Source organism: Exserohilum turcica (genome assembly GCF_000359705.1).
Source record: "Exserohilum turcica Et28A unplaced genomic scaffold SETTUscaffold_13, whole genome shotgun sequence".
Taxonomy (NCBI): domain Eukaryota; kingdom Fungi; phylum Ascomycota; class Dothideomycetes; order Pleosporales; family Pleosporaceae; genus Exserohilum; species Exserohilum turcicum.
Window position 1 is genome coordinate 889,467 of NW_007359948.1, and position 21,973 is coordinate 911,439.

The window sequence follows — 21,973 nt, forward strand, 5'->3', positions numbered from 1 at the left end:
TGGAGACTACCCTTTCGCAGGGCTAAGCAAGAGAAGGCCCTTAGTATATGCCTACGTGGACAAACGCACGAATTTTTGGGCTCTCCCATATGTGGCCTATACACTGGGATGTAGATGTCTCTATACCACAGTCCTTGCTCTTGAACATCGAAGAAATTTGGGCCGCACCACCCTGGGAAAGGTTCATGTCCTCCAGGCCTGTCGAGGTCGGCTCATCCGAATCGCTTCGTTTGGTCCAAATCCACCGAGTAATCTGTTGCTGGCGAGGGGACGGTATACCAACCGGAATGAAGTTTGCACACCGTGCGGAACAAAAGAAAAGTGACTGGTTCTCATCATGACCTGGTTGGAATCCGTCTCTTCTCTACACGGCCGGTAAAGTCATCAAGGACTTCTGGCTGGATCCAAGGAACCCAGCTTCATAGGCTCCAGCCCATCTTCTGTTTGTGCCGGTGTTAGTCGAAATATGATTGTCGCCGACCCAGGGATTGGTAACAGACGTCGACACCATCAAGCATCATCTGCTGTTCGAACCAGCATTGGTTGTCTAGGGCATTCTGAACCCTCGACTCTGGTCAGCTCATGTTCGGCCTTCAGCATTGCGTACTTCTACACCCTTGTCTCCGACCTGAGGAGACACGAATGCCAAGAGGACAGGCTGCGGTAGCCATACCGCCTTCATTCTGAAGTGAAAACTTCTAGCATATTTTGGAGCTGCTCTCGAGTGTGTCATCCACCCAGATGGCCTCCAGGTAGACCGTGGTATTTTTTCCTGGGATAGAGGTCGACATCTGCTCTTCAGTTCTTGCAGTGGTTGTACGCCTATGTTCACTGTCTTAGATGACTGAGACCGGAATACGATATCATGTCAAATCGACATAGCAGCCACAGTACGACTCTCCACATTTGGGATGTAGCTAGATCAGCACTCTCCTTCTTTTTTTTCGCAGCCCTGTGGCGAGCCTGTTCGCCATATTCGCTGGTGCTCTCGACAAGTTCGGGTGGATCATCCTTTGCGGCGGTTCGTTGCATCCTCTCGTCATTGCACAACTTCCAGTGCTTGGGTTCTGGATGGCTTTGCGGACCCTGATGGTGGTTATCCCTGTGTCGAAATAAAGAACATCGGAATTGAGATGCACAAACCATGCATCGATTGTTCATGCGTACCGGTTTGCCCTTCGGTTTGCAGTATCCTGGACCTTTCCCATTCTGGGACGTACCGCCTTTGAGACTGGCTTGATGGCCGGCATCTACTGGGAAGTTCTCACGTATCGACGGTCGTGATATACTGCCTGTCACCGGGAGCTACGCGCCATACACTAGCCCACGCTTGACTGCCGCCAGAGAGGTCATGGCCCGAGGAAACACTCTAAATCAGTGTCTCGGCACTTGTCCCTATCTGATGCTCCTATACATTTGGATAGTGTGGCTAGCTGCGGCTTGTCCATGCATGTAGAGTTCCTAGGCGCGTAACTCGTCCATGTCGCTCGTCGGCGAGCAGGTCCTTTGTGTTATCGGCGGTACGGCGTGTGCTTGATCGGTGCGCGAATCTCGATCTATTGTCCGTGTCAGTTGGAACAGAGGGGTCATACTGGAAGGAACCATTCGCCAGCGCATCTAGGTCCTCACACTTACTGGCATATTCGTTGCGACCCCACCTTCCACACGCAGGACCTCCAGAGGGCGTGTCTTGTGTTCGGGAAACTTGTCTGCGCCTCTTCATCCAGTGCCGCTGTGAGTCGGCGGTCCGGCCAACTGCAAATTCGCCATCCTATCTTGAAGGCTACGGCGCGTTTCATGGCTGCGATGCACGACGTTCATCTGAGGTTGCTCTCATGCATGTGTCTCCTGCTGGCACCGGTCATCTATTCTTCCATGTTATAGGTGTTCCTGTGCTGGGGGGTGCGACTTCGTGGATGCTCTGCGACGGAGCCTGAAGCCTGGGCATCGCCGCGGGATTCAGAGCTGCCACCAGGTGCCGGAAGCCGCACTGTAAAGCACATCTGCGCCGAGGATCCATCCGTATTGATGTTTTTGTACTCACCAGCATACGCGCTTGGCTGACGGTGCGGCCCGTGGTCTCCTTGTCTCGGATGAGGCTTTGATGAACTCTTGTTGTCTCGGCAGGATACGGCGTCGCCTCTCCGTTGATTGATGTTTATTCGCAGGGCTGATGAGAGCCTGCCAATGTTCTTGGTGAGAAAGAAAGTATTCGTCAAGAAGGAGAGCGCCGGGGGAAGATCGCGTGTCCTTGAAGGGACTTCGCGGAGCTGATTCGACGGCACCGACGGTTCTGAAGCATCGCCAGCTTCGGACATTGGACATGCCAACAGCCCGCTGTCATGTAGTTGACAGTTACCATCTATCCCCGCTTGATGATGCTGTCGCGATGGGGGTGTAGCCGGCGTCAAAGATGGTGGGGTGTTGATGTGCAGGCACCGGAGAAGTCAACGAGACTTGCGATGTGCGGGCACGAACACCAGAAGGCGCTCACCACAACTAGAGCAACCCTGGGCAAGTAGGCATGCGTGCCAGCTTGATTTCAGACGATGCACAGCATGGCCAAGCTAGCAAACATTTGCGGTGCAGCAGGGGCTGGAAAGAGACTCAGCCCATTTTTCGCCTACATGATTGCTGCACGTTTGCGGGGAAGAAGCTCTACAATGCGCCCATCTGGGCCAGTGCCCTTAGATGAGGATCATCTTGCAGTGCCGTCGTTGCTGGACAAACACGAGTCGCTCCGTCATCTGCATGCCAGATCTAAGATGAAGGGTGCAAGCAGGGGCTTTCCTACGCACGGCATCCTATGCGGACGTTTATGCAACTGCACCTTCCATGAAAAGCCTCATTCCATGGGCTGAACATGCTTGAGGCGCATTCTTGATAGCCATGCGGCTGTGATCCAGAGGAGCAGTACATCGCCCACCAAATTGCACATCATGGATGCCGGCGCTCATGAACATCACGAAAGCGAGGGGTTCTTATGTCTGGAACCCTCCGAAAACACATCATAAAGAAGGTGCTGTGTGTTATGAAGAGCCGTAGGCCGTATATAGGCCATGGGCCTTGCCGATGTCATGCCTCACCTTCATTACACACAACTCCTCCAGGCGAAAATCATCACAGTCCAACACCAAACCTTCTGGCCTCGAGTTTCTACGGCTATAGATACCGTAATATTCCAAGTTCTTTCATCGGTAATGACTCCGAGTGGTGGCGGGGCTATTGCCGGTTTGCAAAGATCTTGCTAATCCATTTACTCTTCCAGGAGGGTTCTGGCCCTACGATCGAGCCTTCAGGCACCCCTTTCTTTTTTTGCCTTTTCGTAGCAGCCACGCCAACCGCCAATACTGTGGTTAGAGAGGCAGCAAAACTACCAATATCCGGGGCATGACGCGGGACACATGGTCTCTCTTTTTTTGCCGATGCCTTCGACATTCAGTGCAGCATGCTGTTTTTTCGACATTATATCAAGTCGATCGGCTTTGACAACACATTTCCACGACTCTAGGGCTTCAATGATGGTGCGGGTGCTGTGTGAGCCGTTCCATTTGCATTTTGCATGCAGAATGCAGAATGCGGAGTGGTGACCGTGAACGGATACGATACTTGCTACTCAGCTCCGCTACTCACCGAGGACGATTCACACCACACAGCTGGCCAGTACCGTCTTTCTACCCCCGAGGGCTATGACCTATGTCGAGGAAAACTCGACATTATCACTAAGCAAGATTGCAGGTGTTGGTTGAAGTCAATCCGCACTTTCTGGTGTGGACGAGTTCAGACGTAGGTGTGGAAACGCATCCAACACACAACGCAAAGGCCGAGCATGCGATTGCTAGCACTTGTCGCCAGCATAATGGTTTTGCATGGTCAGGCCTAGGCCTCGCTGTCGCCAGTGAAACCGTTGAGGCATCTCTGCACTCGTCATCGCCGCCACCCCGCCCCCCGTTACGCTCGCACAGACTCATAACACCCATCGCTTCTCTATCACCACAGGATCCTCTATCAAGTCCAAGTCTTTGGGCTATATATACGCCGCAAATCGTCAATCTTTCGCCCGAATAGCGGGAAGTGCGATCGCGTAGCCCAGTGGGAATAGCCCACTGATTAGATAGCCCACACTGTGTTGTACGATATGCTAACACCTACCTCCTCCCTCCAGGTTCGGTTCTCATACCGCTCAAAAAGCCCTCACAGGCTTCAGTCCTCCCTCTGTGGTTGACATTGTTATCATTTTTTGGAGTTTTTTTCTGCTGATTTTCAGGACCTTAGATCATTTCCTTCTGTTGCGCCTTTTTTTTACATCTGAGAGCAACTTCCAGAGGCCATCCTCTCCTCCGACGCTTCCTTTCTCACCGCATGAGCGGAGGCGGGTGCCGAAACCTGAATCAGTTATCAGCATTCTGAAACGGAAACTTGTCGAACTGCAAAGAGATGGCGCTGCAATACGGGCCCCCAGTTATAGACATGCAATGAACAACTGGTTATGCCGCCGATGCGAGGTCTGGATGCGACACTTTCTGCACTCCAACGCCCAGGTCTGGCGCTGGGATAGACACGGAACAGCCTGAAAGAACGTACTGAATATGCAGCTCTCGATCTGCTTTCAATGCATCTAAATCTCACAAGCGAGCCTTGAACCGGGCGATGCCATTGCATCAAGACTGGCTCTACATTGACACGGTAAGTTGCAAGTAAAGTTATTCATCTCTGCATTGAGATTCCGCAGTACATGGTTCTAAAGGGGGGTATCATTCCATTTCTACTATCATTTCCTACCAGTCATTTTTCCTTTTCCACGGCCCGAGATCGCTCCTCCCCGCTGCTGAACTGAGTTTGAATATGCTCCTTGTTCTCGGCACATAGATCAAAAGCTGCGCCCCTATCAACGCTGCACACCTAGAACCGCGCATCACGCTCTCCAGCCCTAGGACTGTTCTCCATGACAATACGCGTGCGAACAGCGACGCCCCCATCACTTGCCCATCTTAGTTGTAACCAACACCAGTCGTTGGGTTCATTTCGTTGTGGAGGAGCACGAAGCGCTTGCTCAAGTATGTGTCATCGTCGAAATCGAGGTATCCGTCTGCCATGGAAGGCGGATCAAACGGGGCTTGGAGCGTTCGACGAACGACGGTCGGGCCGCCTGCGCGTATCGAGATCAAGTCTGAGATTGAAGTGGAGCTCTCCAACTTCAGCAAAGCGGTGGTCCAGGATGGTCATCATCAGCATGTCTTCATGGCAAGAGACGCTTCATAGTGGAATGCGGGATTTTCTTACCTTGAACTCAGACGGAAGGATGTATGGCGACCGATGCACTCCTGGGTTTCTTCTCCAGTTCCTCGTGCGGATGTCCACACGGTCCGATCGGTGGCACGGTAGCCGTGCTTATGAAGGGCCGTGTCCCGTCGCTGCTTATTGTCGCAGTGCCATATCTGTGCCACTTCCAGGAATGTCATGCAGCCCAGGAGCTATTGCAACCCGGCACACTCCTCCATATCGACTCGGGCTTCCAGCTTGTGTTGTCAAATCGATGTCATGGAGATCGGCCTCGTGCGCGACTCGTGCGAAGCGCTGCGGGATAAAGGTCTCGTCCGTGGCGCTGCTAAGAGATCCAGTACGAAGTTGTGTGCAGATATACGCAGAAGCAACCTTACACCTAGGCATGGCCGTATGGCCTGGTCAAATGAAGCAGAATTGTACATGCGATACAAGGGAGTTGTTGCTCGCGTGTGGTAAGGCTTGATGAGGGAAACAAGTCTAAAGAGATTGTGCAACACAGACCCGCGACTACGAGTAGAGTGGCAATCTCAAACTAGCCACAAACTGGACCGTCAATGGAATACGTATATCTTCAAATACGCAAGAAGATGTCTCAGTGCTAAAAAGGAGGCTACAGATTCCGAGGCCGATTTGGCAACCAAAACCCACGGCACCTACATCGTATCATAAGGAAGCCAGTTTATACTAGGAAATAGATACGGGGCTAGAGATCCCTTCAAATATACTCGAAATTCGCGTTGAAGGCCAGGAGCTGCCTCGTGTTCCAAAGTTTCCCGTCGCTTCAAAGTCAACTTGCAGTGAATATGTCGGTCGTTGAGCGCCTTGCGTAACTTGCGCACCGACCCCGTACTGCTACGCAACCCCTTCTACCAGATACTCCGTTTGCCTATAGCTTGACGAGCACAAAACCACATCAAAACCACTCTCTGGTATCTTGAGCGCGTCCGTGTCTAGCCTCTACACCTTCACATCATCAAGGACGGTTCTTTCCTACCACCAACGAGCACCTTTCCCCATATTCTTGCAGTCTCCACCGCCTCCTACCGCATTTCTCTGGAATCTCTTGCCGCTTCAATGTCAAACGAAGATCCGGACTACGAGATGGAGTATGAGACTCTCCAGGCGCAACTTCTTCCCTTTGCCGACCACATACTCGCGCAGTTGGACGATGCGCGCAGACTTGCAGACCGCCAGCGGGCAGATCGGAGCGTCATTGAGTGGCTGAATAAATCCGCCCAGCACTCGGATACTAGGCCTCCGTCACCACTGGTAAGCAGAATTTGGCGAACTTTGGGTTTCAAAGATGGATGCTGACTGATGTGGAAGGATGATGGCCAACTGATCGAGCCCATCGAGCAGCGTCTTCTCCGCCCCTGGTTTGCCCTTGCGATCTTTGGCGCCATCATGTTCGCACTGGGCTTCGCTGTCGGCTGTTTTCTCTAGAAAAGGAGCAGCATCTTGCGGGCTTTGACGGCATAAGCGGCACAGTCTCAAGTGGAATACAACGTTGGGTTTGAAGACATCAATGGAACAGAAGATTCAGGAACAACTTGAAATCTGCGGGCTGGAAAAATACAGTCATGGAATAAGCAGACAAACTAGCAATGAAAAAGAGTTTGCAGTATACGTTGTGTGGGTGTGTGTGCACATTGAGAGCAAGAATGGTAGACCCTATTAGGATGTCTTCGTCGCTTGCAAGCTTCCGCGGGTTGAGCGAGGAAGGTTAAGCGACAACGCGGACAGTTGATTTGGTACTTGAAGACGGTAGTCAAGTCCCAAGCTATCTCCAAGTTTACACTTCTCGAGCTTGAAGATAAGGCGGCGAATGTAACAAGGTAACAGGGCCGATTGGCAGGTAGAAGGCGTGCCGATCCGGCTCGTCGGAAGGGATTGTCGGGCGATACTAAACCTGTTTCGTGTCTAGCTCATCTCCCATTGGGCGTCTCAGCACCACATGCAACCGCGACCCTCTTTATCCTCGCAACCTAAACCCAAGTGCACTGCGACCGACCGAGAGCTCAAATTACTAATGTCTCGTGATGGCGCCATTTATTCCAAGCCGCCGTGATGTCCTCCGCACCCGTGCTCTCCTTCATTATCGCCTCGGACTGCCCAACGAGCTGGTTCTCGACATCTTGGACAAAGCCCATTACTGGGTCGAACGCATCCGTGAATTTACCCGCCATGAAGTGCTTCTGGATGACGAGTTTTCCCTTAACTATTCCGCCGCGTGCCCGTGCTTGGGCATCTATTTCGACAGCCCCCCGACGCGGTCTCGCGAAAAGACAAAGCTGCGCGAGATGGAGTTCCTCATTGTGAGTCACGACCAAGGCTGGACTACGGAAGATACCGCGGGAACGTTCAAAACCTCTTCTTGGTTTGAAGTCTCCATCCTTCGCAGCACGCGAGAGTTGAAGCGGATCGAGAAAAATCTTCTCGCTCACCAGCTCGACGTTGGGCATTTTGACGGCGATGTTCCTGTAAAGAGCAATATCCACAAGGTCTTGAACGACTCGTTCCATGAGTACAACCTCAAGGCTGTACCCCGCCCTTCATCGGAAACTGAGCCTCAGAGGATGCACTGCAGAGAGATGCAGTCAACATTGCTCTCAGACGACGGGACACCACTGGGTATCGAGGGTGAGCACGCTTGGTACCTACAGGGCAATGAAGTTGGCAGAGCATCTTCCGTGTTCGACGGCGAGTTTATACGCCGGTATCGCGTTGTCTGGGGGTGCAAGGACAACCCAGCGTGGGAAGGCAACGAGGGAGCTGGGCGCGGCGAGGGGTTCATTGACACTCTAAAAGACGGCGACTGGATATGCATATGGGCAAGAGCCAAGGTAAGTTGGTCCACAATAAGTAGCGCCTACATTGTCTCATCAAGGTACAGAGAAGGGGCTGGGAAAACCACGTCCATGGCATCCGGGTTACGCTGCGATATACGATCTAACTTCTGTCTATGACGCTTACGCGAACGCCTTGTCGGACTTGCGAAAGAGCTTCTTGTTCTTAGTATCTCTCTTACTTACAAAGACCCTCCTAGCGGAGATGTTTGATAACTGAACATAGCACGTTGCTTTGTTCCTTTTGGTCCCGCTCCATCGGCCACATCGAACCTGGGCGACGGCACCCTCTTTCCGTCCGATCGCAGCAACACCACTCTATATGGAATTTGTGTTGGGGAGTCTTTTGCATACCTCGGCTCAAGTGGGGTACGCTCAGCATCGAGCTCAGTTTTGTCTCTCCTCTCTACTTCCTATTTTCGATCCGTATCCCAGCGCCCACAATTAGACTCATTCAGCGCCATCGCCTTATGTGGACCGTTCGTTGATGCGAGAAGATGAAGAGGGTGTGAAGATTGTCCATCCCAATTTTCTGACTATTTCAATATCGAGCTTGGAGGGATCACAGACGCAGCGGCATTTCAGTTGGAGGACAACCCAGGTGCAATCGAGCGATCCTCCCGAATCGCAGAAGATACATCTATTGTTGAGGCTTCAAGTACTTGCCTGGGCCTTGCCAACATTCCCAACCTCTTCTGACGCTGTTGCTTACGGATATCTACCATTTCTAGGTGCTTGTCAACACAGACCATGCAGTAAGCCTCCAAATACAGGCTCGGCTTCGTCGTGTTCCACGAAATTGCGCTAGGTGCGAACCAACAACAACAGTTCCGCGGATGCCAGGTGCCTTCTTCCATTGGCTTCCTATACGATCGAACCCCCGAAGCGCTCTCGCGAGCAACGCCTTCCTCGTTTCCGCTGTTATGAGCTTCACAATTGCCCCATATCCCGATGCCGGCGGGTTACAGCGATTCCAATTAATGCAACGCCTTCGCATTCCCGTTATACTGTACTAGCCCTGTATCGGCGCCAACGCTTTGTATGCTGGACGCATGGCTTCGGAAGGTGCCTTCAGTGCGAATCCAAGGGATGCATAAGAACACACTTCGGCCATTCGGAGAAGGAACTGTGGTACATCAGCAGACAAATGGCGTTGCTATATGGTTATGCTGGGAGAATTATCGGCAGAGACACTTATTTCTGGGGCTGTCTGGGCCGAGACTGCGCAGACACCTGTCCAAGGTATCGCCACCAGCGGACGGCAGCCCAGTGTGCATGAATGGGCAATATGCAACCCCCCCACATCATATGCACGAACTCCAACCGGGACGACCCCCCCCCCTCCGCGCATCCGAGCAGCGACCGAAGGCACGACAGCCGCATTTGGATCCCGTCCGCGAAGCGAGTCATGCGGAGCGTGAAGAGCTGTTGTCATCGTTCGGTAAATATGGCGCAATCCATCACCATTATGGCCTCTCATCGCCCGCAGAAGGAATTTCAGAGAGTGGGGGTGCTCTGCCCACCTCGGCGCATCACTGGTGTGCATTTGTGTCGCTCTTATAGGACAGCCTATCAGCGCACATGCAGGGAGGAACATTCAATCCAACCCGCCCCCCCAAAAAGGCGTTGGGCGAAGCTCAACACCGAAGACACAAGACCCCTCCCACCGCCGATCCAACACAAGCAATCTCAAAAGAAAAGAACGCGACTGCGCACCGAGTGCATGTGGCCCATGGAGAGTAATGTCGGATTCTTTCAGTCAGCAAGCTTTTGGGCAGCCGACCTTCACCGATGCATATGCGAGTGGGAGTTCCTCTGGTCGTGACCCGTTCGAGGCCATCGATGCATCTACTCTCTTCGACGAACACGCATATTCTGGCGGCCAGCCTTTGCCACAGCAGCAGATAGCAGCTCACGATGAGTATGCGCAAACACAGCCTTTTGCGTATGCGTTGCAAGACAGCGGTGCCTCGGTTGCAGGTAAGCGTACCCCTCCATCTGTCTTTTTCCACCATGTTCATTTTCACTCGCACCCTGTACGCGACTCCTGCAATACAAGTTTTCTTGGTTGTGTTGTCCTGGAGTCAAGTGCTGCCACCTAAGTTGTTGGCCTCGATGACGTTTGGCCGGGAGCGGATGGCGTGCTCTCGCTAGCTGCACGTGATTGAGCGATGCCACTGCGCGCATACGACGGCCACCTACCTGCTTGAGGAGGTCTATATGCATGCTGTATCGATTGATTTCCGTTGGTCTATTCTGCTTACTGATAAAATATGTAGCGGTGACCGTACCTTGAGGGTGTCACTTTTGCCCGCAGTATCACGCTCACTAACAGTCGCTAAGGCTTAACTTTTACCTCGCCCACAATGCCTAGCATGAGCAGCCACCTCTCGCATATTTACGAACCCGATAGTGCAATGCAACTGGGATTGGATGATCTTCACAGGTTGTCCACAGTCACGCAAGGCTACAACATTGGCACCTATCGCCCGCCATACGCCCACAGCAATGCGACATCCACCTCATCAGCCGCATCCCCCGATCCTACCAATGCCGCTCTACTCTCCGGCCCTGTGGTTGTCGAAGCCGAAGAAGACAAAAGGAAACGCAACCAAGCGGCTTCTGCACGCTTCCGCCAAAAGAAGAAGCAGCGTGAGCAACACCTCATGGAGAAGAGCCAGGAGATGCAGGAGCGGGCAAAGCAGCTGGAGGCGGAAAATGATGGGCTGAAGAAGGAAAATCTATTTTTGAAGAAGCTGTTGGTGGAGAAAGTGGATCACATGAGTGATGAGGATCGTGAGTTATTGAGGAAGGCTGCCGCGGGGGTGCTGGATAAGGTCATTGGGAAGGGGAATTGAACAGGCAATTTTTCTGCACTCCCGCTCGAACCAGCATTTTGGCCTTCGATCTGATTGCAGCTATGGGGGCGTGTTGGTGACACAGGGCAGCACTGATGCCTTACACAGGATGGGCTGGCGTTCACGGGTTCCGGTGTCGACACATTCTATTCGTGATAATTTCATACTCCTCTGCGTAACCAGGATGTTTTTTCGATGCGAGCCTTCTTCAGAGTCTAGTGGACGGTTGGTTGAATATGTAATATGTTATCCTAGTGCGACCACACGAGCAAGTGGCTCGAGTTCGACGATTATCCTGTGCGACAAACATTTTCCCAGAAAAGAGCCATTTTGATTTGGCGCATATAACCTAGCGATGCTCTCTACAACACCAAGATATGCTTTTTGCTATCCATCTGCTGATGTTATAGTATCAGCACAGCTACCCAACCAGAGTTGAGTGTGCAGAAAAACTAAGCTGACTCGTACAGCTTGTCCATTAAACTGCTTTCGTACTGACATTCGTACGCCACACGAGGGATAGCGCGGCTCCTGTTGTATTCTTTCGCGGGATACACTGCCAGTAAGAGGCGCCCCTACAGCATACTAGTGCTGATCTGAGCGCTATCGAGATCACTATGAATAGCGCTTTAAAGGCAGAGACTGCTATATTGCAGTATTTCCCAAAATGAGAGCTGATAGGCAGCTAAAACGTGTTATTCTCGTGTCAAACATCACTGCCATACATTTTATCTTTGCACCCAGACTTTCACAAAAGCACCGCTTCAGTCTTATCACGGAGCGTATTCTGCATCGCTCCATATAAAGCACCTTCGATTAGACCTGCTCAAGTCAAGAGAAATGGGGATGGTACTATCAGTTGCATACATTCGGTGCCTCACCATCCTTTCCTAGCAACACCCGCAGCCATTTCTTCGGTATCCAAGAGGATACTAACTAATGGTAGGTAGTACAGTCATCTAATAATTACATCATGGACGAGATAGCAAAACGATAGCCAGGCACATGTTGGGGCCACGATACCACACTACGTTGTTGACCCCGCTCCCCGTGTACCCCACCAATAGCTTCCTGCCGCTTACGGTTTAGCGCTTAGCTGCATCGCCATTGGTCATCCCAATCACAAATCCCACGCATTTGTAAGCCTGGACTCGCTCTTTACAAGTCGCGAGCAATGACATAACCAGGTTTTGGTAGGAGCGATAATACCGAAGCCATGGCTGCTGCGCGTCAGTCTCCCCATCTTGCCATGATGCCATCCTCTTTGGCTGACCAAGCTCGCCCTGCTCGCTCTTGGCTTCCGTCGTCGCAACATGGGAACACTCTGGACAGCTGAGCTCAGAGTCAGGACATATATATCCGTCGTATGAGCTGATGGAATGGATATCACATAACTTGTTCACCATCAACACAGCTTCCTACATCAGGATCTACCAAAGCTACTCACTCAAAACTTCAACACTAGACTAGCCCACCTTTCTTCCAATACTTCAGATGGCCACTGCAATGCGCGCATGGCAATTCAAAGCCTCCTCTGGGCCCATGGGGAAGAATCTCCACATCCCTTTATCAGGCGTCCCTATACCCTCCATCAAGGACAACGAGGTACTCGTTGAAAACTACGCTACAGGCCTCAATGCGATAGACTACAAGGTCCTTGAACTCGGCCTCATCACACGGCTGGTCTTTCCCTCAGTAACTCCCGGTCTTGAAATATGTGGTCGTGTCACCAAAGTAGGAGGTAAAGTGACCAAGTTCAAGGAAGGCGACGTCGTATTTGGAGCTCTTGGTCCTGGTATCAAATATGGAGCTCTGGCAGAATATGTACCAGTGCCGGAAAACTTTCTCGCGCATATGCCAAACGGGCTGAACAAAGACGATGTGGTTTCCATTGCTCTCGTGGGCATGACTGTCTATGCTGGCTTGGTGCCATACGCAAAACCCGGCAACAAGGTCTTTATCAATGGCGGCTCTGGAGGCACTGGTGTAGCTGCGATCCAGATTGCCAAGATCCTCGGATACGATGTCACTGCTTCCTGCTCGACGACGAATATCGAACTGGTCAAGAGCTTGGGCGCAGACACAGTCTTGGACTACACATCCGCACCGATTGTTGATCAGCTGAAGAACAGAGGCGAAGGTTTCGATCTCGTGCTCGACAACGTCGGTGCTCCAGCCAATCTCTACCGAGTGTCAAAAGCCTTTCTGCGGCCTCAAGGAAAGTTCATCCAAGTCGGTGCAGGGCTCAATGTCCGCGGCGTCTTTCAGCTGCTCACAAACAACATCGCTAGCCTGCTTAGCTGGGGAAAACGAAAGTTTGTCTTTGTCGATGCAAAGCCCGACACGGCGGTTTTCGAGCAACTTGCAGCTTGGATGGTCGAAGGAAAGCTACGCGCCGTAATTGACTCGACATGGGAGTTTGGCGATGTACCAAAGGCGTATGAGAAGCTGAAGACGGGACGGGCGAAGGGAAAGGTTGTCGTGCATATCAAGCAGGACTGAGGATTCTGGATGGACAAAGATGCATGTTTGCTTTTCATCGAGTCGGTATTTGTAATAACTTGTGGCATACTCACTGGTTGCCAAGCCGTTGATTGCAGCTTTAGCTGCAGGTTATGGTCAGGTTAGGTGTCGCGTGTTCCCTACAGCATGTAATTCATTAGAAGAACGTAATAGTAATTAACTTAATTAAGCTCTAATCCAGTAACCTCCTAGTATATAAGCATCACGTAACTTTTGCATTAGTCTGCTTTGGTAGCATACTACTACTGCAGCTAGCGTTGAAGCTTCTACTTCATATACACATACATTCAAGACCATCAATCGGTAGATAAAGCAGTTTCTGATCTGGTGCCAGTTTAATAATCAGTAGCTGTTTGTAATGAACAGATCATATGATTAAAACTCTATAGTTTTTCTGTAGAGACTTAAGCATGAAGTGCGGGAATCTGGTGATGAGCTCTCCATATATCTGTACTAACCGGTGCAACGCAAAAATGCGGAGATGCTATCCACGACTCCGCAGCTGAGCCATCGCGAGACACACAGGTGATACAGACCTTCCTCATTCAGTCCGCAATGCGATGAACCCGATAACCTAAAGTATCTGCATTATCGATATTATGTACGCGGAGTTCGCTTGAGAATAAAAGGCAAAAACGCCCAGTGACTGTACCAAACTTTCCAGCGCGGAGCAACGTGCAAGCATACACTATTCCGCCTACATGGTGTATATAATGTGACAAGCGACCCATTTCTAGCAAAGTAGCGCTCACTGCTTCAAAGATATTCTTACACGCCATCATAGGAAATCACCAAGGCTTGCACATAGAAAAGATGAAGCTTAACACCAACACTCTCCTATTTTTCCCCCTTGTTGCAAACGCCCTCCCACTTACCACCCGAAACCCCTCCGCAGAAGCTATTGAAAACCTTCTCCCACGAGCCGACAACTGGTGCTGGCTCAATGCCGACGCTCTGGTACACCAGCCTCAGGGCTGCGACTCCACGCCCTTTGACGGCCACCGCATAAAGGATGTCAGGGGCAACGAAAACTTTGGAGTTCGCTGTACAGCCCGTGGCAAGGCTTGGGGTTCCAACGGCATAACAACGTGGGACTGGGTGCCGGGGTGGGGATGTTGGATCTGGAGTGGATGGACGCAGGGCACGTGTGAGAGTAAGTTTGCTATGTGTGATGGATGTGCGAATGTGCTGATGAGTGATAGGTGGTCTTCCTTACCATGATGATTATAAGAAGTGTCTGTGAGAGGTAATTAATTGAAGCAGTATTGTGAAATGTAATAATGCGCGGACATGGCGGCGTCTTGTGGTAATATGCTTTTGTCATTTTGGCGTTGATAGGTCCATGCAATGAGGGGATGTCTGGACTGGAGATGATGTCTCAACGCATCATCGATCCATGTGCCATCTACTACCTACATTGAGTATTTAATTTTCTTTACAATAACGGGATGCCACTCAATCTATACGGTGTCGTGCGTCCTGTCCACAGTGATGCCACAACGTGCCTGGAAGCTGTGGAGTTATAATAGTAGCCGAGATACCTTTCTACACTAAAAACAAGATTAGTACATGCCTCCAAATTTTATAGTATGCAGATCGGCTGATCTCAGGACGACGATCATGCAATCATGTAGATGTTCCAACAGCTTCGACAGTGGCTGCCGGACAAGAATAGATCGGGCGAAAGCGGCATGACGTCGGGCTTGGCGCTACAAAAAGTTCGGAAGCCTTCCGAAATTCACGAGCCTCAAACCTTCAACATGCGCTCTTTGGCGAGAAGTACACGGCCACTGTGCGCGTCGCTTGTGCCTACGAAGCACGCATGTCGCATAGGAGCGTTAAATGCGACTGCACTGCCAACATGGACGCGCTCCTTTCACGCGTCTGCAAATTTGAGGGTTGTCGACCTCGCATATCGGCTTCATGATGACTCCGGCAAAGCCAAAGGTGATCCAATTGTCATGATACATGGCTTGTTTGGAAGCAAGAGGAATAACCAGAGCGTTGGAAAGTATGCAAACACCATGCGATAATTCTACGTTCGTGAAACTAAACTGCCTTTAGTGCAATCGCACGTATCCTCAAACGACCGGTATACGCCATTGACACTCGCAATCACGGAGATTCGCCCCATGAGAAAGTACACACGTACACGGCGCTCGCCGAAGATGTAGAGGCCTTCCTCCAAAAGCACGAGCTGAAGAGTTCGACACTCATAGGGCACTCCATGGGCGCAAAGACAATAATGGCTATGGCTCTCAGGAACCCAGATTGTTGCGCAAATATAATACCCGTCGATAATGCTCCCGTAGACGCTGCGCTGTCCAGTGACTTTCCCAAGTATGCGGAGGGAATGCAACATGTGGAGAAATCGAAACCCAAGAGCCAGAAGGAGGCAGATAAGCTAATGGAGCCATACGCCAAGGATCTTGCAGTCCGCCAATTCCTTCTCTCAAACCTCGTTAGAAGCGACCCTGGAGAACCCCTAAGGTTCCGAATTCCTGTCAACATCCTCACCAAGGCGTTGAATAACATGGCCGACTTCCCCTTTACCAACCCAGATGAGGCCTCATTCAACAAGCGTGCGTTGTTTATCCGCGGAACAAAGAGCCACTATGTGAGCGACGAGACGCTTCCAATCATTGGTCGCTTCTTTCCTAGATTTGAGTTGGTTGATATTGAAGCTGGCCATTGGGTTACTAGCGAGAAGCCAGAGCAATTCATCAATGGTACAACATCTGGGTATACTTGATTAAGTAGTACGCTAACATGTTGCAGCGGTTGTGGAGTTCTTGCAGGAGAAGGAATAAATACCCCAGGCCGGACTTGTCTCGATGAAGAGTTTTGAATTCTAATAATTAGACCAATCGAATCACATCACCCACTTGATGGTTTGCGAGACAGGAGCATTGATTGTAGATGTGTCATTAAGCCGTATATCATACTGGAATTCTATCTAGTTCATAAAGTCGTCAAGTCTAAATACCTTTTGGTGTCGCCCGTCTATATCTCCGTCGGCATCCCGTCTATATCCCAATTCTACCACTTATATTGTTGCACCCAAGAACGCCAATCCGCAGTACGCCTTTCCATATGTTATCCGCCCTCCCCCTTCTTCCACCTACAAGTAATGCCACGAACTAACATTTGCGTAGTAGCAATCAGTTTTTCCTGCTTCAATATCGAAGTAACTGCCTCGCTCAGTCTCGGTCGCGTTGCAGTCGAAATTGGCATAAAGCCTTACTGCATCCGGGAGTCAGCGTTGGTCATACTTGAATACTAGCGCGCAATGGATCAACTTACGAGGCCTTGAGAAAGTGTTTGATGCCATTCTGACGGCTCCCATGGAGCCGGGATACGGGCTGTTAAAACACCCCTTTTCTTCCACCATGTATGCCCACGCCATGTATGGGAACCCGCACGTGTTTCCGCCAGCGAAGAGTATGTAGGCATTGCCGGGATACATCACTGGTTCTTTTAGTGGCATGGCCTGTGTGGTGGCAGCCATCAGAGTAGCGAGGGGAGCGATAAGCTGAGTGAACAACATTGTGATGGCGTTCAAGAATACTAATGTGTAGAAATGCGGATTTAGTTATGGAAGATGATGAGAATGGATGAGAATTGCTTGATGGTGTGATAGAGAAAAGCAATCATGGTCGCTTCTCTCAGCTGTTTATATCATTTTCACCTGCATGCAAAATATACAGGATAGCCTCACCCATACCCACGTGTAGATAGGCCTGGTGAGTTTGTAACGCCGAGCAGCGCGTTGGCATACCCGCATTAGGCATCGGAGATGGAAAACGCCCAGAAAATTTGTCTCGCCCGATAACCCAACTATACCATTCACATCAAACATGTGGATTTTTTTTGTCCCATGTCCCAAACTCAACAGACAGGGATCTACTGGGACACGAGAGAGAAATTTCTGGTTTTCGTTGTGCATTCCGTGGTGGAGCGCCCGGAACAGCGCCGAAAACCGTTGCCCAACGTTGATCCGAAGGATAGCGCAGCGTCCGTGGGTCAGGAGATCTTGTATAAGGGTTTGGAATAAGTTTTTGTGCAAGGCTGAGTAGGCTTGCGCAGAGTTTCCCATGGTGAAAGTTTCAGTGAGCGTGACATGCATTTGAAGTATGTCTCGAGGCTGGGACGTGAAATAACCTTTGGCTCAGATACTTATATTTTTTGTATTTTTCCCTTGTCTTTCTCATAAAACAGCTTCGCAATTACCCCAAGTGCATTACCAAGACAAGTGGTGAAGGGAGACTATCTCAAGCCAGCTGCAAAGCCATCTTGCCAATATTCAAGAGGCTTGGCTATCTGGCGAGGACGAGGCTGGCTGAATGCCGCCGAAGGTCCCTGTTCAATGGTTAGCGCTCAAAAAGACTTCTATCGCTATCTTCTGCACGTGTTCCTGCATATGGGATTCTGGGACCCTGATACTTCCCGCCAACCGGAAGGATAGCGACAACCGCCGGGAAACTGGTGATCGCCGCATAATAAGACGGGTGTAAGCGCGAATTGCGGCTCATGGCGCTGACACGTGATTCAGCGTGACGTTGTCGCAATGCCGTCCTGTTCCTAATTTAGGCTCTGGTCCGATTAGCAATCGGAGTTTGCAGTCTTCAAGTTTTTCGTTGGTTTTCCTTCGGAGGATCCTCGCTGCCATGTCGATGGCATGTTCGTTGCCCAATATGTTGTAAGGATATGTCGGGCCCACATTAAGATAAAGGGTCTGTACCGACAGACGTAGACTGTGCAAGTGTTTGGCGATACGTCACGAGATGGGGAGACTGGTATACTGGGTCGCTCTGACGAAATCACGCCAAAGATGGGCTCTTGGCTGCGCCTGTAGCCCACCGGAGGAGTTGAAGTCGCAAGACACTATGTAAGTTGCATAAAAGGTCAGTTGGTGGTGTTGAGGCGGTTGCGGCGCCGGGTACCTGGACCCGTCACGAGACGCTAAACCCAAACAGGGATCATTATAGACCGCTAGAACACTTCTAGCCCTTTTTTTATGTGGTATCAGAATCGCTATCTAAGCACCGGCCATGTTATGAGGTCCACTACACTCCACTGTTGTTTTCTCTCTTGCGGCATTACTTCCGTCATTATCTTTTTCGCCAAATAGTGAGAGAACCTCAAGCGCAGAATCTTTATCGACTAATATTGATGAAGCTTTTGACTATCTTTGGTTTGGTTTGTGTAGTCTATTGTACTTGAAGATTTCTGCAATTGTGCTCGTTGCGTTATTATCTTGGTTATCACCACAATACTACATGCTTTCCTTCACATGCCTCAAGTTTGTGCTGTGATGTGAATGTCTTTGGAGACAAAAAAACATCAGATACATGCGTCACATGCTACCGCCGAGCATTTGCAAAGCTTTACATGAAATCTGCTTTCCAGCCATCCAATAACCATCTACATGGACAACGCTTGTTTCTTGCAGCATTGGAAAAGCAATTTTCCGATCACCAGCGTCATTTACCGCAGCCAACGCCCGCCTAGCTATATGTAGAGCACGTTCCGGAGTGTGTTCAAAAGATTGGTGGATACGGGCAATAATATACGGGCCGTTTTAGATCCGATCAACTACATGCTATTTCCACAGGATACCCGAAGATCAACCGACGCGCCTTTGTAGTAACACCCAGGTCGGGACTTTACGGGCTCCAAGAAAACACGGCCTCGTACAGTTTCCACTCACTTATCAAGGAATTGGGGGCTGAAACAAAGCACGTTCTTTGCGACTGGAAATGATTCATGCTACTTGCAAGTTTACAAAATGCCTCTGGATATTATGATCACCGTCAGATGCGGGATTAGTAGTGCAGTTAGTCATGTCGCACTTGAATAGAACACGTACGACCGCGGGTGGCAGTTGACAATGTAGGAAAAGGTCTCGAATATGTGTTGCTAACAAAAGAAAGTTTAACACTACCCGATGCATAAACCCATCTTCTGTGACTCTGGGCAACGTCGGTATCATGTCGGCAGCCCCATTTTTGGCCTCTGACTGCATGTACTAATGCTTCTTATTCCCACTTCTATGGATTTAGTCGATCTAGTTGTTGGCTTCGTGCGGCCCAACAGTGTCGGATCACTGTATGACGAGATCTCGTCCAGTCTTCCGTGCGACGGCATGTGTTGTCTCGGGCTTTCCGATATACATACTCACCGCCGATTCAAACAGACCCGCTGAACAGCCTCACTACGGCCGCAAGACTCGTGATACGTCATTTGAAAACTGTATGGAAGGCTGTGTAATAGACATAAAACATGAGGAATGACTATATGGGCTTCGTCCTATCCTCTCCTTCCACAGCACCAGTGAAAGATATTGGGCATTCGTCAAAGCTTGGACAGATTGATACAAAGGTGTCACAAAACTCCTTCCCCCACTTTACGGGTCTGTTTCAACACATTCTAATGTGAAATTCGGAAGCACAGCCCTAGAAACCTGCAGTATCCATTTCGTCTTCCCCTTTGTGCTGAATCTACTTTTATCGCGGCGTTAGTTCGCTCGACGATGAGTCTTGGCCTCGCATGTCCGCATGCTCTACTAGAGATTTCAGTGGGTAGCTGTATTGTACCTGCCTAATAAATCAATCTAGAAGCAGTGCTATCTTCAGAAATGCTGCTGTGTCAGTGAAATGACTCACGAGCAGTGCGCGTGCATGAAGTCTAACGGCCATGCGGCAAATCTACTCTACCCTTATCATTCTCGCCGAACCCCCTACTATAAAGTGAGTTCCAACGCACTATTTCATGATTTTCGCCCAAAGCTATGCGTTCCAGCTTCTTGAGCTTCTTCAGCAAGGCACGATGTGTCGTCAAACCCAAAAGGCAGAACTTTTGGAATTTCGTTTTCAAACGGAGGAAAGAAGCGATATCACGTGCAGCACAGAGAGATTCGAAACAATACAAACAGAGGATGAATTGGATCAAGTTATCTGTACACAAGTGGAATGCAATGAGAACTACACAGCACTTCTGTCAGCAGTATTGTGAAAATGATCAAAACCAACAAGTCGTATACATCACAAGTTAAACTGGAATGTCAGTGCCAGTCAGGTGATAAGCCTCAACCTAAATTCCTCGTTTCAATAAATAAAATAGGGGGTATCATTCTTGAGCCAAATGAGAAAATCCACAACTCGCGCTCACGTCTTATCTACGCGACGTGCCTCCAAATCCAGTACTCTCATATCTCGTGCTGGAGAAACTGTCTCCAGAGGAACTCCTTGAACTGCCTTCACCACCATTGTCCCACCGGGTGCCGCTTCCACTGCCAGAACCCCACCCTCCACCTTGAGAGCTCCTGTTGCCACGGTTGGCAAAGCGTCCAGCAGCCCATCCAGCAGCAGCACCGCCAGCGGCACCAGACCAGAATCCCGGCCTCCAACCTTGGGTCGTTCCGTATCCTGATTTAGGATTGTTAGGGTTGGTGGGATCGTTGGGGTAATACGGTGGTGGTGGGTCATTGTTGTCATCATAGCCCCATCCGCCTCCTCCGCCGCCACCTCCGCCCCAGCCAGGCCGATTGCCCCCAGCGAAACCGCCATCCTGTGCTTGCGCGCGATTCGTGAAAGCGGAATAAATCATCCATAGCACTACACCACCGAACAGAAGCCAAAACAGACCTGCTGCAATCTTCTCGCCCATAGTCTTGGGACCATCGGGCCGATCGTCGTCATCGCCTTCCCACCCCCCTCGCCCTTTGCCATACTTCTCCCGCCCCTTCTCTGTCAAGATAAGTCGGTATTCGACTCCACAGCTGCCTTTCAGTATATACGGGTCCTCGGGATAGTCGTAGCCCTCGCAAATGACGTCGGTAGAACCGAGCTTGAATTCTTCGGGGAGCGACGCGGTGCAAGTCCATTGTATGGAGTCTTCATCATAGTCGGAGCCACTGTTCTTGCAGCGCATTACTTCGGGTTCGTAGAGGCCGCGAGCGGAACCACCGATACATTTCAGCTGCACATGTATGTTAGTTTTTGTGCATGGTGGGGTAGCTTGGGGTGCTGCGTACCTGGGGAATCGGGTCGACGCGTCGCGCAGATGTTTGCTGCCCTTTGCGCAAGGTGAGACTTTGTATGTTGGATAGCTTGACTCTATCGGAGCGGAGAGCATCTGCGCCACTGGCAACCAGCAGCGCTGGATATAAAAGGCTGGAGATGTGCATGTCGCTTGTGATAAGTCCTGGTGGTAGGAAAACTCAACAGCTATAGGTAGATGAAATCCCAGGAGAGCGCAGGTGGCGACGACATAAAGGACACGGTAGAAACATGCGTTGTTGCTTGGAGCAGCGATTCTAGAAGCCTGAGTGGCGGCGCCAGCAAATGGCAATGACGCAACGTGAAGGCACGCACCACCAGGGTCGCTGTGGCGCTAGGAGCAGATTGGGACTAGCTTGCTTCGTTCACATGCCACCGCGAGCACTACGCGTGCAAGGAC

The 21,973-nt window shown here is 50.7% G+C and overlaps 10 protein-coding genes across 10 annotated transcripts; 7 read left to right on the plus strand and 3 right to left on the minus strand.

Moving 5' to 3' along the window:
* Positions 1-1,865: 1,865 nt before the first annotated feature.
* Positions 1,866-2,318, minus strand: SETTUDRAFT_26546 (uncharacterized protein; the record flags this gene model as incomplete). Its single annotated transcript, XM_008024687.1, has 1 exon — positions 1,866-2,318. The coding sequence occupies one exon, from the start codon at positions 2,316-2,318 to the stop codon at positions 1,866-1,868; it is 453 nt and encodes a 150-aa protein (XP_008022878.1).
* Positions 2,319-3,228: 910 nt separating this feature from the next.
* Positions 3,229-3,823, plus strand: SETTUDRAFT_167840 (uncharacterized protein). Its single transcript, XM_008024933.1, has one exon. It carries the CDS (start codon positions 3,563-3,565, stop codon positions 3,788-3,790), a length of 228 nt encoding a protein of 75 aa, XP_008023124.1. The 5' UTR covers positions 3,229-3,562; the 3' UTR covers positions 3,791-3,823.
* Positions 3,824-6,360: 2,537 nt separating this feature from the next.
* On the plus strand, positions 6,361-6,729 carry SETTUDRAFT_26547 (uncharacterized protein; the record flags this gene model as incomplete). Its single annotated transcript, XM_008024688.1, has 2 exons — positions 6,361-6,555; positions 6,613-6,729. 2 exons carry the CDS (start codon positions 6,361-6,363, stop codon positions 6,727-6,729), a joined length of 312 nt encoding a protein of 103 aa, XP_008022879.1.
* Positions 6,730-7,325: 596 nt separating this feature from the next.
* SETTUDRAFT_159718 (uncharacterized protein) lies at positions 7,326-8,239 on the plus strand (the record flags this gene model as incomplete). Its single annotated transcript, XM_008024934.1, has 2 exons — positions 7,326-8,129; positions 8,180-8,239. The coding sequence occupies 2 exons, from the start codon at positions 7,326-7,328 to the stop codon at positions 8,237-8,239; spliced, it is 864 nt and encodes a 287-aa protein (XP_008023125.1).
* Positions 8,240-10,110: 1,871 nt separating this feature from the next.
* SETTUDRAFT_167843 (uncharacterized protein) lies at positions 10,111-11,170 on the plus strand. Its single transcript, XM_008024935.1, has one exon. It carries the CDS (start codon positions 10,499-10,501, stop codon positions 10,988-10,990), a length of 492 nt encoding a protein of 163 aa, XP_008023126.1. The 5' UTR covers positions 10,111-10,498; the 3' UTR covers positions 10,991-11,170.
* A 1,314-nt stretch (positions 11,171-12,484) lies between these two features.
* SETTUDRAFT_127966 (uncharacterized protein) lies at positions 12,485-13,687 on the plus strand (the record flags this gene model as incomplete). The annotated part of the gene is made up of 1 exon (XM_008024936.1): positions 12,485-13,687. One exon carries the CDS (start codon positions 12,485-12,487, stop codon positions 13,490-13,492), a length of 1,008 nt encoding a protein of 335 aa, XP_008023127.1. The 3' UTR covers positions 13,493-13,687.
* Positions 13,688-14,326: 639 nt separating this feature from the next.
* On the plus strand, positions 14,327-15,045 carry SETTUDRAFT_183405 (uncharacterized protein; the record flags this gene model as incomplete). The annotated part of the gene is made up of 2 exons (XM_008024937.1): positions 14,327-14,666; positions 14,716-15,045. 2 exons carry the CDS (start codon positions 14,327-14,329, stop codon positions 14,754-14,756), a joined length of 381 nt encoding a protein of 126 aa, XP_008023128.1. The 3' UTR covers positions 14,757-15,045.
* Positions 15,046-15,273: 228 nt separating this feature from the next.
* On the plus strand, positions 15,274-16,265 carry SETTUDRAFT_37839 (uncharacterized protein; the record flags this gene model as incomplete). The annotated part of the gene is made up of 2 exons (XM_008024731.1): positions 15,274-15,524; positions 15,578-16,265. The coding sequence occupies 2 exons, from the start codon at positions 15,274-15,276 to the stop codon at positions 16,263-16,265; spliced, it is 939 nt and encodes a 312-aa protein (XP_008022922.1).
* Positions 16,266-16,634: 369 nt separating this feature from the next.
* On the minus strand, positions 16,635-17,060 carry SETTUDRAFT_37840 (uncharacterized protein; the record flags this gene model as incomplete). Its single annotated transcript, XM_008024732.1, has 2 exons — positions 16,635-16,756; positions 16,817-17,060. 2 exons carry the CDS (start codon positions 17,058-17,060, stop codon positions 16,635-16,637), a joined length of 366 nt encoding a protein of 121 aa, XP_008022923.1.
* Positions 17,061-20,635: 3,575 nt separating this feature from the next.
* Positions 20,636-21,814, minus strand: SETTUDRAFT_127972 (uncharacterized protein). Its single transcript, XM_008024938.1, has 2 exons — positions 21,549-21,814; positions 20,636-21,493 (listed from the first exon to the last, which is right to left on the minus strand). The coding sequence occupies exons 1-2, from the start codon at positions 21,699-21,701 to the stop codon at positions 20,687-20,689; spliced, it is 960 nt and encodes a 319-aa protein (XP_008023129.1). The 5' UTR covers positions 21,702-21,814; the 3' UTR covers positions 20,636-20,686.
* Positions 21,815-21,973: the final 159 nt, after the last annotated feature.

Bases quoted from the DNA above. Each gene is read 5' to 3' on its own strand.
- SETTUDRAFT_167840 (XM_008024933.1), top strand. From the start codon at position 3,563: ATGCAGAATGCAGAATGCGGAGTGGTGACCGTGAACGGATACGATACT.
- SETTUDRAFT_167843 (XM_008024935.1), top strand. From the start codon at position 10,499: ATGCCTAGCATGAGCAGCCACCTCTCGCATATTTACGAACCCGATAGT.
- SETTUDRAFT_127972 (XM_008024938.1), bottom strand. From the start codon at position 21,701: ATGCACATCTCCAGCCTTTTATATCCAGCGCTGCTGGTTGCCAGTGGC. The intron at 21,494-21,548 runs GTACGCAGCACC...ATACATGTGCAG, and splicing joins GCGTCGACCCGATTCCCCAG to CTGAAATGTATCGGTGGTTC.